The 20,094-nt window shown below is 39.4% G+C and overlaps 1 protein-coding gene across 1 annotated transcript in view; it reads right to left on the minus strand.

Annotated features, from left to right (window-relative positions):
* Positions 1-311: 311 nt before the first annotated feature.
* The window catches only part of LOC126235507 (protein PBDC1), a 77,225-nt gene continuing 57,442 nt past the window's right edge, over positions 312-20,094 (minus strand). Inside the window, exon 5 of the mRNA XM_049944228.1 lies at positions 312-580. Within this exon, the coding sequence (XP_049800185.1) occupies positions 371-580 (210 nt within the window). The 3' untranslated portion in view covers positions 312-370. The remainder of the gene's footprint in view (positions 581-20,094) is intronic.

Here is a 20,094-nt window from a genome sequence, read left to right on the forward strand (position 1 = left end):
AACGAAAGTGCAGATTGCAAAGGAGCAGCAGATCAGCATACAATAAATTACTGTAAGCAAGTTGGTCTTTTGTCTGCAATGCCACATGACATGTGCAGATTTCATACGTAACTCCTACATTAGTGATTGTTAGGAACATGATGTACAAACATAAGCAGTTATGTATGGAAATGGAAGGGAGTGTTATGCAACTGTACAACTGAAAGGTCACTGGAGGACATGAGAGACACTTATTTACATTCCTACTGCTTAAGGAAGAAAGGAACAAGGGTATTCTGCTAAGATTAATATTAATTAAAATTTTAATGAAGTTCATTCACAAAAGAATAAAACACTTTTATTTTTCTCCTGAAATTAACAAAATCTGTAATCAGTCATTTCTGCGTGGTCTATATTTTTGTCTTATACAATCATTGAGACCCTCACGGTTGCGAGCAAGCTCAATTGCTAAAAACTGTATCCGGGGTGCAAGGATACTGTTTTGTTCATTGTACTCTCCTGTGTGATCAAGTCGTAAGAGTGTCCCAAAACTGTAGTCTTCCACAATGTTCTTGAACCGCTCACAAAAAGGACGCCATTTCTGTTAGACAGATAAATCAATGTTAGCTGCACAAAAATTATACTGGCTAGTAGCAGTAGTAGTAGTCGTAGTAGTAGTAGTAGGAGGAGGAGGAGGAGGAGGAGGAGCATCATCATCATCATCATCATCATCATCATCATCATCATAACTATCAATTTTGTATTACTGTTGGCTTTTGAGCAGCTGCATTTGAATTTCTTAACTGTGATAGTTTTCGTACAGGTTTGTGCATATCTTTGTGCACTTCACTATGTAATGGAACCAGTTAGTGCACCTCTTTCCCACCATGTATTGTACAGTATGATACAGACAAATGTACAACATGATCCAAGATTGTCAAAATTATAACTACAATTTTAGTGTAATTTGACAACATAATTAAATTATGTCTTCATAACTAAATTAGTGTTCATTTAACATAAAAATTAGTATTCTTCATAAAACGATTATTTTTAATATTTTCAATTTTATATGAAATTGTAATTACATTTGATACTTTTGTTATTACTATTTTTGTAATTTATTCTGAAAATGTGTAAAAAAAAAAAGTATCACTCATACGTGTAATCCTTTGAAAGTAAACTTGATATTCTGTAAGAGTGCTGTACTGCGCAAGTGTTTGTATACCTTTGTCCCCCTTGGAGTTGTTCAATGCATGTGTTAAGGAGAAGTCATATCTGTTCTGTATTGTACAGGGAGTGATGTTGTATTTTGACAGACAGGTCTGAATATTGAGACTGAACGTTTAACAAGACGACAAAAGAATAAAAATTGTTTGTTGAAGTTACAATGCCTACAAACACTCATTTCAAAGTACATATTTTAAAACTAAAACTTTACCTCCAACACACACAGAATTTATATCACTGGACACTTAACAGTAAAGACGACGTTGAAATACAATGGATGGAAACAGTAAGTTAACTAAAAAAAATCATCATCATCTTATTAATTTTTTTAGTCATTTTAAATTCAACCTGTGTCCAAACTCTGCTGCCAGTAAGGTATTAATTATGCAAGCATGTACGCAAAGTATCTACTTGCAAAGTTTGTAATAATGGAATCATGTATTGTAGTTTTGAGTGTATGGGTTTGAACTATATTTAGAATCATTTTACGGAAAGAAAAAAAAAAAGAAATATTTTAATGTATTTATGAGAGTAAATCAAATAGAAATGTGAAGCAGATATACAACTAACAATACTAAGGAACTGGCACATAAATTTTAAAAGTACCCATTGTCAAACTTTGGCTCACCACCAAACACACAGTCCCAACAAAATTTTTTGCTGTAGGTTACACGTGATAAATGTATGGTCTCTGTTCTCATTCCACCTCTAACATAGTAATCTATATTACTAAATGACTCAAACAGTTAACCAGTCACTAGGTCCCAGCTGCAGGTTGCCTATCAAAGGGTTCCAGGGCCAATAAAAATTTGATTTTTGGTATTACACAAAACTGTTTACCAAATCTGAAAATTTAAAATGCTATCATAATCTACTAATTAAGAGGTATAATCTTACATTAAATGTTTGACACAATAACTCAAATATTACAGACAGAAACTGTGTATATGTCTTGAGGCAGCATAAATCACAGTACACAGATTATACACACCATATTCATCAAGTATTTGAGGAGAGCACTTAGTGATTCCCAACAACCTTCACACACAATTTCAAACCTTTCTGAAACCTTTGCTATCTTCCACCAAATAATGAAAGGAAATATTTCACAGATCAACTCATCTGTACAGTAATCAGAGAGTTGAAATTGTTTTGAACATAGGAGTTTGATTTTTTAAATAATTCAATGGAGGGGGGCGGGGGGGGGGGGGGGGTGTTACTGGCTAGACAATATTTTTGGATCAAAAGTAAAAGTTTTTCAGCTTCAACAAAGACCAGTTTTAGGGCCAGTTTTATAAGGGTCTACTGTTAGCCTAATATTCACATGGTGTATAACACCAAGGATCGACAACTTGATACAGCCATGCATTAGGCAAAAATGTATACGAATATATCAGCAGGAATTTGGAAACCAGGGCTAGTCAATACCGCAGGTTTAGTTTCAGAGATAACTAGGGACATTAACTTTCAGATATCAGATTTGCTGCAGCCAGCAAATTCTGCAGTCATAGGTCATAGATGTTCTGAGATTGAGTGGAAACTCTATCGGTCGTAACTCCATTTACATCAAGGAAAGTACAGGAGAAGTTTATGAAAGCTAATATGAATACTTTCTTTCTGATGAAAATTGATATCCCATTCTGCTTCTGAACTGTATGTTGTCAAGCATCATCTGAATTAGATGTAGGTGCTAATACTGGAGCACTACAACACTAGAAATTATTATATGAATGCATGCTGTCTGTTCTATGAACATATCCAAAAGAACAGACACCATGCATTCATATAAACGATTCATCTTGGTGGGCAATGAACCCACAGCCTTCAGTGAGGATGCACTTCTATATTTAGCGAGCATGGAGGACATGGCCAGGGACTGCAGATAGGTGGTGTTAGGAGGAATGTGAGTCAGCTGGGGTGTGTGCCAAGACAAACCGCACATTTGTGATAAGCGCTGTGTCTGTGTGGCACAATTGTTAACGCAACTGCCTAGTAAGCAAGAGATCCCAGGTTCAAGTCCCAGCCCAGGATGCTTTTTCACTTGTCGCCACTGATTCCACAGAAAGTTCCTTCCATTTCCATTTCTTTCTTCCCCTTCACCTTCAGTTTGCATAATTAGACAATAAACTACATAAAAGAAGCAGTAAGTCATTATTAATGCTGCAGTTACAATGTCCCATGACATAAGATGTTAAAAATCTGACAACATATTACCTCACAAAGCCGATTTAGAAAGTAAGTACCGTTTGCATGTATCTCCCGCAAATCTGACTGCATGATGGTCAATCATCCGCAGTTACATCATTCAACTCGAGAAAAAAGTAGCTTAGCTTCTTTTTCCATTTTGTTAAGATCTGAATCAATTATTTGTTAATAATCACATTTAAGAAAATTGACTGGCCCACCAGCTGTGAACTAAGGGCCATTATCAATTTAGTGAATTCTACAAATGTTCAACCTCATGAAATTTATTGTCAGATAAGTGAAAATTAACATAGAGAAAATGATTAGTGAAAATACATTGCAGAAGTGAGTTAGAATGTTTAAGGAAGGACAGTAAATTTTCCACGATGACAAGCACAATGGATGGCTGTTGATCACAAAAGAAATAGTACCCTGCATCAACGAACAACTACTTCCATTAGAGAAGTAAAGATTTCTTATTAATCAATGCATTTTCAAAATATTTCATGACTTATTACAAGAAACTGTGACTGAACATTTGAACTATAAAAAAATGTGTGCATGATGGGTACCAAAAACACACACATTCAAAAATGGAAACACATGGGAGCAGCCTTGGATTTATTGCAGCATTATGTGACAGAACAGAATGATTTTTTGAAATGGACTGTCACAGATGACATGATATGGATTTGTTACAAGACACCTGAAACTAAATGACAGTTACTGGAATGGCAGTAGAGCTTAATGCGAGATACAGAAGGAGTTATGGTGTGTGATACAAACGGCATGGTCTTCTGACTGACTGTATTGTGTTGTGTTCATGCTCAAAAATGCATGACTGCATACTGCATGTATAATGACAACACAACTAGATTAATTTTGCTGGGGACAATACAGTCATCCTCTTCAAAGTCCAGACATAGCTCCATCTGACTTCCATTTTTTTTTTTTTTTTTTTTTTTCAAATCTCAAGAAATTTATTGCTGGCCAGTACTTTGCACGTGGTGATGAGATGAAGGTAAATGTTCAAAACTGGTTCATTTCGCAGGTGGCTGAATTCTATCAAGCACGCATGTTGCAAGTAGTGCCATGATACTGCACGCATCTTAATTCACACGATGAGTATGCTGTGCAGTAGTTTATGGTTTTTAGATTTTTCTGCAGTAAAGTACAAATGAAAGCAAATTGCTAATCTTTTTTTTTTTAATATCCAAGTGATACTTACCTTCTGGATCAGTTTTGTATTTAAAAGCCTCTTCAGTCCCAATTCATTCTAACAGACGTTCACCTCTTGCTCAAAAATTGTTAACCACATATCTGACCAAGTTTCAAAATGTATCGTCAAAATACAATTACAGAAATGAATGAGACTATAAAAGTATGCTACAATGGTTTGACTAGCTAGCAAACTACATGAAAATGGATGAGCCAGCCACAGTGAGAAACCACTGAAGTGTACAGAAATGTATTCACCACAAGTTCTGCACGATGGTGGGTCCTGCACCAAAGGTGACCATGTTTGTTATAGAACTTCCCTATTTGGAGGAGCATTAGAATTACTACATCTCACCTTTGAAGCCAGGTGATACAACCCTACAACAAAATCAATGGAACTGGCCACAACTTCTTTTAATTTAGTTCCAGACACTCCTAACATTGTGTCTCATCAGGTAGGTGATAATGGGTACATGGATGGCAGTCACAGTATCAAAGAAAGACATTTCCACCACACTGGCTGAAGTAAGTCTTTTGTTTAGCACTAATGGCCAGTTCCACACATCAGCTCATTTTCAAGTGCACCACAATGCTTGTTTCTCACCAATAGCAAATTTATAATGGCTAGTGACACACACTAAATCTGCAGATGTATGCAAGCCACAAGGCCACAGACACAAAATTAATTGTGAAACCAACATTTGTTAGAGGGAAAACGTTAACTGTGACTGTGGCCACTATTCAGCCACTTTGGACATTCATTCATGAAACTGCTCAATATGTTTGTTGCTGGTGCACATCTGTGTTGAGTATTCTGAAAAGTATGTTGAACTCACAAGTCTCTTGCATTTTACCTGTATCTGACAGTATAAACTCAACTTAAGTATTGTGCCAGAAGAACATTTTTGGCAGTTACTGGCTATGGCATTTCTTTTCCTGCCAGAATCAGGCTGCCTCCAAGTCTGTTGAGGAAGACAGACAATTTGTGGTTTTAACAACAACAAAGAGGTACCTCTTATAGCAAATGTTTATTGTAGGTAACTGGATCCTGAGAGCATCGTACACAAATGAAAACATACAGGTCATTTGCGTCTAAGTAAAAGCTCAGTATAGATTTATGGAATTACGAACACATCTCATTAAAAACAATTTGTTACAAAATTGTGGAAGATATTTTGTGCTCACATACGTTGACTTTTATGAAGACTAAGTAACTCTGTTAGAATCAACACATTCCATAATCGTCGATCATGTGAAACCCAACATCATTTGTTCATTCACAGGAGAGTCTGTGATGATGAATCCATGCTTCTTGACTTCTGGAAGACTACAACACAGTTCAGCAAGGCTGCAAGGTTTTTACATTGGACTATATAAATTACATGAATTATGTGACTGGACTGAAGACTTCTCAACAAACAGAATCCTGTACATCACTCTTAAGGGAGAAGCACTGACAGAAGATAAAGTATCACAAATGACACCGTTGTCTCTAGGGAGGTCACAATGTTGTTAGATTTGCAGATGATCTGTACTTGGTGCAAAAACATAGATGATCCTTGACATAAATAAATGTAACATAATCATGTAAATAGATTGTACTGAATATTCTTTGGTTACATGAGTGACAATAAGTCACAACCATAAATTTATAATAGGACTGGCTTTACTGGCCATATTACATAGAGCTGGATTAGTAAGTATGCAAAAGCTGTCATCATTCTGAAAGTTGCTTTAAACACCACAGTGCTTTACTAGGCATGGTCCTATTTGGAGGAGATACGCTGTTACCTTCGTCTGACCTCTGAACTGACTAGCCCAGCCTGTTATGAGGAGAGGACAACGCTCTACAGTTTACAGTGTACTCCAGACTATAGTGCTATTAGATTAAGAATTTTTATTCCAACAGAGTGACATAGCTGCTAGAATATACCCCAAACCCCAGTAAGGAGACAAGTAACTGCTAGTATATGTCAGTCACAGACTGTGTGACCTGAACTGGAAAAAGATTTGCTTTTACAGACTACAAAACTAGGCATGCACTGCAGCAATGGACAAGAAATACAATAATACTATTAATATTTTTCACTAAATCTGTTAATACTAACAAGAATGCTATAAGGTACAACTTCTCAGTGTATGAGTAATGTTTCAAGTGTTTATATTGCTAAATAAATTGTCATTTAAGTTAAAGGCATTATCAGCAGTAGCTGAAGATGGATGAATGTAACACTGTGTGCTGGCTACCTGAAATGGCACACCAGTCACTTATCAGTGTAGTGGTAGGTCACATTGCCAGACACAAATATAAGCTTTGCTGGTAACATGTCACAGAATGTGATTAATGGGACAATTGATTTTTTTGTGTTTTCCGGTGCTCTGAACATTATTACATGATTGTGTATAGATTTTTGTGTTTTGCAAACCACAATGACCCCTCCCAAGAGAGAGCCTTACTGATGCCATCTTCAGTGATATGTGGGAGGATTTGCGTGCTCCAGCTAAGTTGAGGGCTATGCCATTGGTAGCATAGATACTGTCAGGAGCACCAAAGCCTTGATGGAGGGGAGACACTAATGTTTTCTCACTTAGGTCGGGGGAGGGGTTCTTCTATAGGTGTAGGGAAGCCAAGCCTCCTGGGGAGATAACCCCAAGGGTAAATCTTGGTCCTTCACATTGGGGGTTGGACTTGGGCTAAAACCCCACTTCATGAAATGGAACACTTTTGGATACTACACATCAGCCTGGGAAGGCTATGGATTACAGGCTGGCAAGCTGGTAAGGAACAACATTAATGAGAAGGAAAATGGATATTATAGCAACCTGGAATAAATTAGAAAAGAAATGGATAAGTATAGAGTGAAAATAGTGACACTACAAGAAATACAATGGAAAGGACAAGGAATGAGTACACTGGGGAAACGCACACTGATGTAAAGTAGAGGGCAGAGGAGCCATCACAGTATTGACTTTCTTATATACAGGTCAATTATTGCAAATACAATTAGTTTCAAAAAATTAGTGATAGGTTCTGTTCTTTGATATTTCAGGCAATTTTTTTTTATGTTGCAATGACATGTGTCTATTCCCCTACAGAGGAAGCAGATGAAGATGAGAAGGATGCATTTTACTCCCAACTGGACTAGGAAACCAGCGAAGTTCGAAGGCATGGCGTGAAAACGATCCTTGGTGATCTCAGTGCAAAAACTAGGAAAGAACAAGTATACAAAACATAATTGGAAAAGAAAGCCAGCATGAAGTCACTAATGATAATGGGCTAAGCCTGACAGACTTCACCAATTGGAAGGAGATGATGATAAAATGCACATGGCATACGAGGAAAGGTACTAAGAAGTGTACCTGAGCATCGCCAAACAGAATTGCAAGAAACAAAATAGACAATTTAATTATAGATAAATGACAAGTTAGTACCTGTAGAGTTGCGCACAGATACAGATCATTACTTAGCCCACATCAGATGTAGACAGATATAGCAAGAAACAAAATGAGAAGGGGAAAAGCAGAAACCAATACAGAATTTCTCCAAATTAAAGAAATGCAAGAAGAATACAAGAAGAAAGTAGAAGAGATTCTTGAGATATAGGGAAGGAAGAGGATGTGGAAACTAAATGGAAGACACTGAAAGCAGACATCAATTTAGCCACAGATGAAGTACTGGGGGCGGGTAGAATACAAATGAACAGCGAAACGGTTCAACAAGAAGTAATCACCGGTAAATCAAGAGAGAAATGAAGTGAGACAAAGAATACTGCAAGAGAAAATAACACTATCAGTGGAAAACTACAGACAGAAGAGGGAAAAAGCGAATAAGTTATCTATGATGAAGAAAAGGCAGTACAGAAAGAGGAAGCTACAGCAGTTGGACAAAATGAGGAACAATAATGACGTACAAAAGTTCTCTGAAAGATCTAGAGAACTGAAGAGAGGATTCCAGTTGAGAGCAATCTTTCATAAGAATAAAGACAGAAACTTAGTTGGAGATAAAAATAAAGCTTTGGGAAGACAGCAAGAATATTTTACTGAGTTAGTCAATGGAAATGGGAGACGAAGCTGAGACAGACCTTGAATGAGGAAGAGGAAGAACAGATTTGCAATTGGAATTAGAAGTGGAGGAGCAAGAAGTGTAACCACCAGTCTCAGTAAATTTGGGAGAAAGAAGATGGACATGACTATTAATGAAGTAACACACAAAATATGGATAAAGGAAGAAATGCCTAAGGACTGGAGTGTGGGAATCTGCCTATTACACAAGAAAGGTGATAAGTCAAAATACAGCAATTACTCTCTTAGATACAATGTATAAGACGTTTGAGTAAGATTTTAGTCTCTCAGCTAGAACAAAATAGTGGGAGATTATCAGAATGGTTTTGGGAGAAATATATCCACAAGAGACCAGATAATTTTACTGAGACAAGTCCAACAGAGATATTATGAGTATGACAAGCAACTGCATCAGTTATATGTTGATTTTAAACATGCATACAACAGCCTGAAAGAGAAGACGATTCTCAAAAGTATGAAACATTTTACAAGCCCACTAAAATTAGTGAGATGGAAATGACACTAAAAGCAACCGTTTGCAATGTCAGAACACAACAAGAATTGTAAGGAGAGCTCTTTGTAAGGTGGGAGCTGGAGGGAGCTGCGTCAGGGAAATACAATCTATGCATTACTCTTTAATTTTGTTCTAGAGAAGGTAATTTGACAAATGCCAACAAACCCATGAGGAACAATATTTAAGTGGCAGGTCCAGGGGACCTATTCTGTATTTCTTGGCCAGTCTGCTGATTAGTTCAGTAGGTAAGCACACCTAGCGGCCTGGTTATCAAAGGAGAGCCCCCATGTTATTCTGTAAGCTTTTTGGAAGTGATGCCACATGGTTCTAGCAAAACGAGGTGCTGTTGTTGATTCTCCTTGGACCAGCCAATCAAAAGCAAGTGTCCTCTGATCTGCACATGCACGCTACAGTGCCACGAACCTGAAGTGCCTAGCAACTGACATAGGCACGCTATTCTTTGCAGTACAGAACAACAAGAAGAAAATGAGGTTAGTAGATTCACATTCTGATGCAAGCATAATAATGATGGGGCATTTGACTATGTTCTGAAAATTGTCGTAAATGCCATATGATGACATTTCCAACAATGGAAACTTCAAGTAGGAATATCATCAATGTAGGAAAAGATAAGACTGCTACTTACTGTAAAGAAGATACGTCAAGTTGCAGACAGCCACAATTAAATGACACTTACATGTAACTTTCAGCCACAGCCTTCATCAGAAAACACACACACACACACACACACACACACACACACACACACACACCATTCACACGACTGCCAACTCCAGTATCTCAGGTCTAGAGTCAGCGGTCATTTGTGCTTGAGGTGTGCTTGCTTGTATGTGTGTGAATGGTGTCTATCTCCCTTTTACTGATGAAGGCTCTGGCCGAGAGATATATGTAAGCGTCTTAATTGTGCCTGTCTGCAAATTGACGTGTCTTCTTTATAGTAAGCAGCAATCTGTCTTTTGCTACATTGTTGATATTATATCATATTATTCTCATTCACATTGACATTTTGTTTTGGATTTTACATTTCAGAAAATTAATTAGGAGTTGTGACTAGCACCACATTGTACATACATATCTGTAAAACACCCAAAAAATTGTTTCAGATTGTGTCAAAGAATAAATCAGACACACAGAACGTGGTTGTAACTCTCTCCATAGACCCAAACGATGAAGTAGCCAATTTCCCTCTTTTCGAGAGAGTGTGGCAAATGCAGCTACTGAATTTTGTTTAAGTGTATGACATGCAGCTGATCAATCAAAATGTTTCATTTATGGTGGTACAGTCTAAAAATATTATGGCAGGGATCTTTCATCTCTGTCTACCTTGTTAAGGATTTGACCTCAGATAAATACTTGGGACAAGCAAGAGTGTAAAGAAGACTGTCGCTAGTTTCATTCACAGAAATTCAAGTTGTACTCTTAGATTCCTGTAAAACCACACACTCGTAAACCATTACATATTCAGAAAAAATGATAAATTATTTGCAACAAGAAAAAAATATAAATGCCACTGCCAGTTGTTTCATGCACAGCAGTTTTATCTGCAGCAATTTCATCTTTCATTTTTTAAATGTACGGAAGTAACAAAATTGAAACTGAGAAAGCACACTCTTACACTTAAATAACAATAAATATTGTAGAAAAATACTTAACTTCAAGAAAAAGTCTCTGAATGTGTTACAAACATGAAGAGGAAGAAAAAATTTGCACCCAGCGGGATGCAAACCAACGACCTTTTCCATGAGGGTCTTCTCTTGCCTTATTCACTTTGGCGTGAAAATCACTTCTCATCATGCTCTGTTTCTCCAGTGTTTAAATAGAGGGATGCAGGCTGACTTCGTTTAAGAACAATGCGAGCGTAAGCCATTAATGCATGAAATTTTGGAAGGTTTCCACTATCAGGCTTCAAAAAATTCTGTTCCATTGTTACTTAAAAGTTGTAAATGCACTTCAACAATTAATAACTAAACCACTTGCAGGAAAAAGTATGCAAAGTCACTAGTAATTTCAGTAAATACTCCTGTAATATACATAAACAGAGCTGATGTTTTAAAATTTAATGATTTTTAAACTCTTAAATACATGAAAATAACAGGTATTTTGGTTTGATTTGTTTTGCTTTAGGGCACGAAAAACAACCGGGATCACAGGTGTCCAAACAGGTACTTTGTGAGAATATTGACTTTTTGTGTTATAATCATTCACAATAACAATTCCATTTCATCCATACTTTACTTTCAAGGATTCTATTACATTTGTATTAATAACATCATTATTGTATATCTAAAAACAAAGATGATGTGACTTACCAAATGAAAGTGCTGGCAGGTCGACAGACACACAAACAAACACAAACATACACACAGAATTCAAGCTTTTGCAACAAACTGTTGCCTCATCAGGAAAGAGGGAAGGAGAGGGAAAGACGAAAGGATGTGGGTTTTAAGGGAGAGGGTAAGGAGTCATTCCAATCCCGGGAGCGGAAAGACTTACCTTATGGGGAAAAAAGGACGGGTATACACTCGCGCACACACACACATATCCATCCACACATATACAGACACAAGCAGACATATTTAAATATGTCTGCTTGTGTCTGTATGTGTGTGGATGGATATGTGTGTGTGTGCGCGAGTGTATACCCGTCATTTTTTCCCCCTAAGGTAAGTCTTTCCGCTCCCGGGATTGGAATGACTCCTTACCCTCTCCCTTAAAACCCACATCCTTTCGTCTTTCCCTCTCCTTCCCTCTTTCCTGATGAGGCAACAGTTTGTTGCGAAAGCTTGAATTCTGTGTGTATGTTTGTGTGTCTGTCGACCTGCCAGCACTTTCATTCGGTAAGTCACATCATCTTTGTTTTTAGATATATTTTTCCTACGTGGAAGGTTTCCCTCTATTATAACAATAACATCATTATTAATTATGCTGTGCTTGATTAATCCTTACCTACTAGGAGATCCAGATAATTTTGTACCTGCTAACCCATTAGTAACCCCAGTCCATATTCAACCAGAATGATATTTCTTATTTGCATACGCAATTCTACGATCAATTCCTAATAAGCTAGGAGGAACAAAGTATACTTTGAATTCACTTTCCATTGAGATGCTTCCTCGTGATTCTTCAGTAAAACAAAACAATCATTAAATATGAAACTAAAACCACTCAATATTTCTAAAATAACAAGTTCTAGTTGCAAATGAATCACACCAAACCAAATGAGTGACAATACCGAAAACTAACCACCTCTCGGTATAGTTGTAAAAAAGAATTGGTGGGCAGATCGATCAGTAACAGGTCTCTGAAGCTTACAGAATAGGGCCCAGGTGGTGGCATACACTGTGTAGCATTAATTGAAAGGAATGTCAGAGCTTTGAAAGATAATTATGCAGCATTGGAAGCAGCAATGCAGAAATTTGGACTGGAAGTGCATATAAGCAACAAAATGTATATGATAATTAGAGAACATGGTAGGGATAGAGGAGAGACTTCAATCAACAAAAATGGGAAAGAATATTAAAGAGTGGAAGAGTTTAGATGTCTAGGTTTGATCCCCCAGAAGAAGATAATAGGGCAGCTGTAGAAATTCAGGAAATAACAAGTGTAAACTCTTGCTATCATTCCTTGTAGAATATATTTAAGTCCACAAATGTTAGTAGGAATATAAAAATTAAAATATGTTTAACTATATTAAGACATACAGAAATTTATGGATTGGAAGACCAGGTAATGACTATAAAGGAAGAAGGCTGGTTATTGAGATAGGGGATTTTCAGAATAATATTGGGGCAGTGAGAGAGGAAGAAAATTAGAAAACAAGGAAAAATGCAGAACTATGAACACTTTTTAGACAGGTGAATATTGTAATGAAAATCAAGTGAGGTAAAACAACATTGGCTGATCATCTACAGAGAATGTCAGAAACTCTGAGTATTATAAGAAAATGTTTATAGCAATGTCTGAATGGGAAAGAGGAGATGCAGAAAAAAATAGCTTGAAGACATAGAAGAGGACCTCAAAGCAATGGGAGTCAGGAATTGAGAAGGAAAGCAATGGCAGACAAGAATGGAGGCAGGTAATGAAAGAGGTCAAGGTTCTACAAGGACTGTAGCACTGACCAGTAAATAAACCATGATGACTCAAGTCATATTTTTACACTTTTAGGAAGTCATAAATACATAAGGAAACCTCTGTTATTTATCTGAAGCACCACACCATATCACATGTAGCTAATTTCACATTCACCTTGCCACCTAGCAGACTGAAGAACCACAACTGATGGAGGAAAGGTAACACGGATATAAGCTATTGGAGACATGAGGTCATTGGATAGCAACAGAATTTCACAAAAAGAACTGATACAGAAGCATAGTGGGAAAGTGTCTTACATGTCATCACAGCCCCCATGCATGCTACTTTATGGGGTTACAAATGAAAGATCATGAGGTGGATGAAAGTTCATAATACAGCCTGGTGCATCTTCCAAGACTTATTTTAAGGTTAACTGATGACTAATTTAGTTGTAGGAAAGGCAGGTGGTAAAGAGATTCATCACAGGAATTCTAATAAAGTGCAATTCACATATAAAGGAGACCTCGTATGGCACACATGTTCAACGAGTTCTCGAAAATTCTTTGACACTCTAAAGTTTTCTAGAGTGAAAAATAATGTGAAAACTGTAACATTTTAGCAACAAATTTGAAATTACAGTTTTACAAAATGTTGCAAAATTTTGCATTTTTCCCACTCCTGTAAATCTGAGACTATCAGTTTACTAATATTGGTAAATGATAGTTATTAAATGCTGAAATTGGATTTTAACTATCTTCTTAACTTTGAGAATTGCATGTAATCTTAAAATAACAGTTGATATATTACACAAAGAACTAGATATCTAGATGTGACATTATCACACTAGATTCCAATAACAGCTTTACTCACTAACATTAACCTTCCTAACAATTTCACAAAACCTATCTAAAAAAAAGGGAGGCAGCACGTCTTCGGGAGATCTTCAATTCAGTGTGTTACTTAAGAGACATTTTAATAACATGCAACCACAAATATGAAAAACACAAGAAGTGGCACTGTTGTCAACACACAAATCAAGACAGCGTCTGATGCATTGCGACTCAACCTAGTCCCTGGCCTATGCCAGAGGTCAAACTGTTTCCACAAACTTCATTCATGAAATAGCAACAATAATATTCAACAGATACTAAAACAAATACGAGGGCCGTTCAGAAAGTAACCTCCGGTTGATTTAAAAAAATACACCAAGTTAAATAAAAATATTTTAATATATACATCTTACAACTACATCTTTGCACTATTTTTCTACATAGTCTCCATAGCGATTGAGGCACTTATCGTATCTCTTCACAAGCTTTGAAATTCCTTCTGCATAAAAATCACCCGCTTGTGCCTGGAGCCAGCCTGTGACCGCATCTTTGAGCTCTTCGTCGTCATCAAACTGCTGTGACCCGAGCCATTTCTTCAAATGCATGAAGAGGTGATAATCACTTGGCGCCAGGTTTGGGCTGTAAGGTGGATGGTTGATAACGTCCCACTTGAAGGACTCAAGAAGGGCCGTTGTTCTGCGAGCAGAGTGAGGACGGGCGTTATCGTGCAAAAAAACGATACCGGAAGTCAGCATACCACGGCGTTTGTTCTGTGTAGCCCGTCGTAACTTTTTTATTGTTTCACAGTACACGTCTTGATTACTGGTCGTACCACGTTCCATGAATTCAACCAACAACACCCCTTTGGCATCGCCCGTCCTCACTCTGCTCGCAGAACAACGGCCCTTCTTGAGTCCTTCAAGTGGGACGTTATCAACCATCCACCTTACAGCCCAAACCTGGCGCCAAGTGATTATCACCTCTTCATGCATTTGAAGAAATGGCTCGGGTCACAGCGGTTTGATGACGACGAAGAGCTCAAAGATGCGGTCACAGGCTGGCTCCAGGCACAAGCGGGTGATTTTTATGCAGAAGGAATTTCAAAGCTTGTGAAGAGATACGATAAGTGCCTCAATCGCTATGGAGACTATGTAGAAAAATAGTGCAAAGATGTAGTTGTAAGATGTATATATTAAAATATTTTTATTTAACTTGGTGTATTTTTTTAAATCAACCGGAGGTTACTTTCTGAACGGCCCTCGTATTATCAGTGCTCTGTTTAGCTGCCGGAAACACATTTGCATGATATCACGTGTCCTGTGCTATGATGGCTGAGGAAAGCAAATGGAGTGGGTGAATGCTGACTTGCATGTTAGGAAAGCTAAAATCTCATATTTGGTGACTTTCATGTTTATACTTGTGGACAACAAAAATACACAGTTCAATAGATGCTCTACGGTAAAGATCTCTCCAATCTGTGTCATACTTGGCATAAGTTGTTGTGCAAAAATACCAGGAAATCTGAAGAAAACGAAACACTGAAACACACTGGGTTGCACCTTAAAATTAGGTTAAGAAATCTTATGGAACAGAAGCATGTATTAAGTCTGTATTCTCAGCTCTATGTTCTTGTTTTCAACCAAAGCAGTGATAATGAAATCTATTAATGCCTATATGACAAAGAATCTATTGTGTGTACTTAGAGAGGCAGGTCTAAGCTGTGTAAGATGATATGAGTGGGTACAATCTGCCCCTCATAATTTAAAGGAAAACCAACTTTCCATGCCAGCAGGTTATGTGGACAGAGACAGATGTCTGGTGATGTGCTGAAGGCAGTTTCTTTCATTTTCAAATTTAGATCCCAGACACCTGTTTTCACACCATAGTAAGGTATTCAGGATCAGTGGCATAAGTAGTCTCAGAAGAGATTTCTTTTATTTTTTATTTTTTATTTTTTTGTGGGGGAGGCAGTGTTACAATAGTGTGCAGTTGATTCTTTTCTAACCGATTTCATTTAATGAGTCAAAAAATGTTTCCTTTTCAATAATGTAAATAAGTGTGATATTTGATGTCAGTTAATATAACATAACTGGAAAGCATATTTTCATCTTCAACATAACACTGAAAAATATTATGAGAAGGAGAGTTGCTACTCACCACACAGCGGAGATGCTGAGTCGCAGATAGGTACAACAAAAAGACTCTCACTATGAAAGCTTTTGGCCATTAAGGCCTTCGTCAACAATAAGACACACACACACACACACACACACACACACACACACACACACACAAACTACAGTCTCAAGAAACTGAAATCACAGTTTCGGCAACTTTCCTTCTAATAATATTGTTACATTCCATCCTGGATTTTCCACTGTTTGATAATACTGAAAAACAATGAAATAAGACAAATGTAGGAACATATAGTACCCAAAAATTAACTATCAGAAATGAATACCACAACTGGCAAAACATAAAGGCAAAAAATAACATCAAAATTGATGTAGCAGTGACTAGCACGTTGAAATCAGAAATGGGAATTAAAAATATTGTAGAAGCCTACCTTCAACTGAACTATGGTAGAAGATGCAGAAAGTGTATCTCTAATAAAATTTGAAATTTCCTTTGCTTGTACTACTCAACAGATGGACTGTAACTCTATGCACTATGGAGAACTGTCACACAAATAACCACTGGAACAATTTCACATGGTGCTGGTTATCTTGAAAGATGCAGAATGGACATGTGACGTCGATAGGTCACATTGACCACGTAAAGCATGATCTTTGAACTCTAATTGCTCTGACAAGCTGCCATGTTAATGTTCCAGTCAGCCTTTGTACCTCGCACAGTGTACAGGTGTATCTTTCTTTGTGTTGAAATATATGTATGTACAGACATTTATGGGAACAGTTTGTTGTGTATACACAGTTATCCATATTCCCGTTTCCCATATTGGTAACCCCGAAGTTTCTACGCCTTCCACTACTTCCGCACCGGCTGTGTGGAATCAACAGGTTTTATGTTCGTCGCCATGGCTGCCTCACCCAACATTTTATATGAGGATTTGGAGGCTCAGCTACTACTACCAGGCTACTCCAATCCCCTACCAATGGTTGTTTCGCCACTAATGGACAGTGATTTGCAATCACCAATGAAATTAACCTCAAACTTTGCAGCTCTACAACAGCCGAATGTTACGCCGTTACCTCAAACAATGAACTCAGGTTTCGTGTCACCGGACTGTGCACGCCAACATGTGAAAGGTGAAGTTGACGATTTGCAGAATTGTGTAACGATCGATCGCTCATGTAGTGTTCAAAGGGACCCAAATTCACACATGTGCCTTGATCCTCTACGTGCCGCAATGTCGGTTGCAGTAGTGCCGTGTGCAACGCCGCCATTTGTGCAAAACACACACGTGGTCAACTGCTATCAAGCCATGCCAGGTTTGCCTTCCTCACAATTTAATAACGGACATTTTTATACATCAAGTTTGCCAGGCTCAACCACAGATCTGTGGCCCAGTTTCTCGACCACGTGGGTTCGAGCACACCCGACGGCACTTCGCCATCCAGGAACGTTGTACCATGACAATGTGACCGCCAGCAGGTTTCACCAGTGATTTATGGTCCTACTACACGAAGTGCACCTCTGATGTGCACAGAAAACTCTTACTGTTGCCACAACAAGTACCACCCCCACCCCCCCCCCTCACTCACGGGGGCCCCGATTCCGACCATACAGTTGTTCGCTCCTTCCGCAGTACAGTCTGTGCCTGCCGCCCCTTGCTTCCGTGTCATTTCGGAGGTGGACAATTTAAGTACTGTGCCTTCAACCTCCGGTCCAGTTTACGGGCCTACCTTGGGCGCGGCTCACCCATTCGTTCCCACGGTACCGACCGTGCCTACCGCGTCGTGCTTCCGTGACTCATCAGGGACATTGCAGCTGGCCGTTGTTCGGGACGTGTTTCCTAGTAACACGCCCACACCAGTAGTGTCGGGTTCCACGACAGCCTATCCTACTGCAGGACAGCAGGCCTTCCAAGATACGCCGAAGCCATCGCCCACCCCCCCACCCCCCGACCGTCTGCTGAAGATACCACCTTTATACAAGGACAACCCCGTTTCATGGTTCGCACTTGTGGAGCATCTTTTTGAATTACATAAGGTGACCGACGAAAACTTTAAATTTCTATGTCTCGTCACACACCTCCATGACCACTCAGATTTAATTTGTGACCTCCTCCTTTCGCCACCATCACCGCCAAAATACAAGTTCGCCACCGGAATTAATAATCAAGATCCTGTATGAGGAACACCTGGGGGGGCCGCACTCCGTCACAAATCTGGCACTACCTTCGGCTACTTGTGAGTGAACATACAATGCCGGACGTTACCCTTTGGGCAGTATGGTCTGACAAGTTACCTTCCGACCTGCAGATACACCTGCTACCACACTCCTTCGAGTCTATCGGATCTCACCTTCGCATTGAAGATCAGCTGTATGCACTACTGCGACAAAAACAACCAGCACACCTCTCACCGATGGTTGGCACTATGCCGCCATCTGCAGGCAGAGGCAGGGCTCGTTCCACCTCCACACCATGTACACCACCGGGCAGTACTCCTTCGCTCTCTCCTCTTTCCGAGCACTCAAGAATCGCACATGCACCATACCTCCCGGTTTACATTTCAGCACAGATCAACGAGGACAAATCTCCTCCACAGTCACAATCACCACCACCGCCACATCCAGCTCATCCATACTGTTGGTACCACAAGATTTTCAGGGATGAGGCCAAGAACCCTTGCCAGCACCCAAATACTGACCGCAGGATCTAAATGATGCCGAGTCCTGCGGGGAACTTCACAGGCATTCTCAAACAGTGCACTCCATCCACTCGTCTTCTCGGCCAAGCAGTCGTTTATCCGTAACCGACATTTCGTCGAGGCTTGTTTTCCTAGTCCACACAGGCGCTGACGTATCCATCATACCTACATCGTTGGCTCCTCCCGTTTCTTCACCGACAAAGTCGCTTCCACACGCTGTCAACAAATCAACATTACGAACTGTTGGCTCTGCTAAAGTTACGGTGCATCTATCTGCTTCTCTACGTTTCCCGTGGACTTTTTACATTGCCGACGTTGATGAACCATTTCTTGGTATGGATTTCTTGTCCCATTACAAACACTCCCCGAACATAGTCCAAGGTTCAGTGCTACACCACCCTTCTAACACTCGGATACCATGCTCAGGCACTTATGCTCGTCGATCCGTTTCCGTCGCGCCATGTGATTTGGTTCGTGAGTGCTTCACCCCCGTGGACAAAATTGTGACCTGCGTCACTAATTTACTGACAGAGTACGACGCAGCGGCGCAACTCCGTCGGCAAAATGACGAGTTGAAACAATGCATTGCTCACACTTTTGGCGAGCTCACTGTGGCTTGTACCTCACTTCTGCAACTGCAATCCACAGTTCCTTCACCTGTTCGACCTTCATCAGCAGGCACCAGCATGGATACTTATCAGGTTAGTTCAAAAACATTCACTGCGTGTGACGATTCACGTTCAGTGATCTCTGCATCCACCACACGCCCGCTACGTGCAGTGCCATGTGTTTCAAACAGTGCTTCTAATGACAGTTGCGTGCGCGATGCGAACATGCCCACCGCGCAGTCAGCCGCCCCATGTGTTGGTAAACATTCCCCCTTTCTCGCGCGCCAACCATGTGATTCAGCAGCCATCGCCGTTCCCCGCACAACGCCAATGCCTCTCTCGCCCGCACCAGTTACTCAAGGTAAAGCTAACAACAGACAGTCGCTGTGCACCCAGATCCACTACGTGCTGCGCGTGCAGCCAACCTCTCCAAACAAGCGCATGCCGTGCTCATGTAATAGGCATGTGACTTTTGTGCTGCCTTTTCCCACTCGTGCTAATGGTTACGCCTCATAGCGCCCCACTCATCCCAAAACTTCACG

This window comes from Schistocerca nitens, chromosome 1 (genome assembly GCF_023898315.1).
Source record: "Schistocerca nitens isolate TAMUIC-IGC-003100 chromosome 1, iqSchNite1.1, whole genome shotgun sequence".
Lineage (NCBI taxonomy): Eukaryota > Metazoa > Arthropoda > Insecta > Orthoptera > Acrididae > Schistocerca > Schistocerca nitens.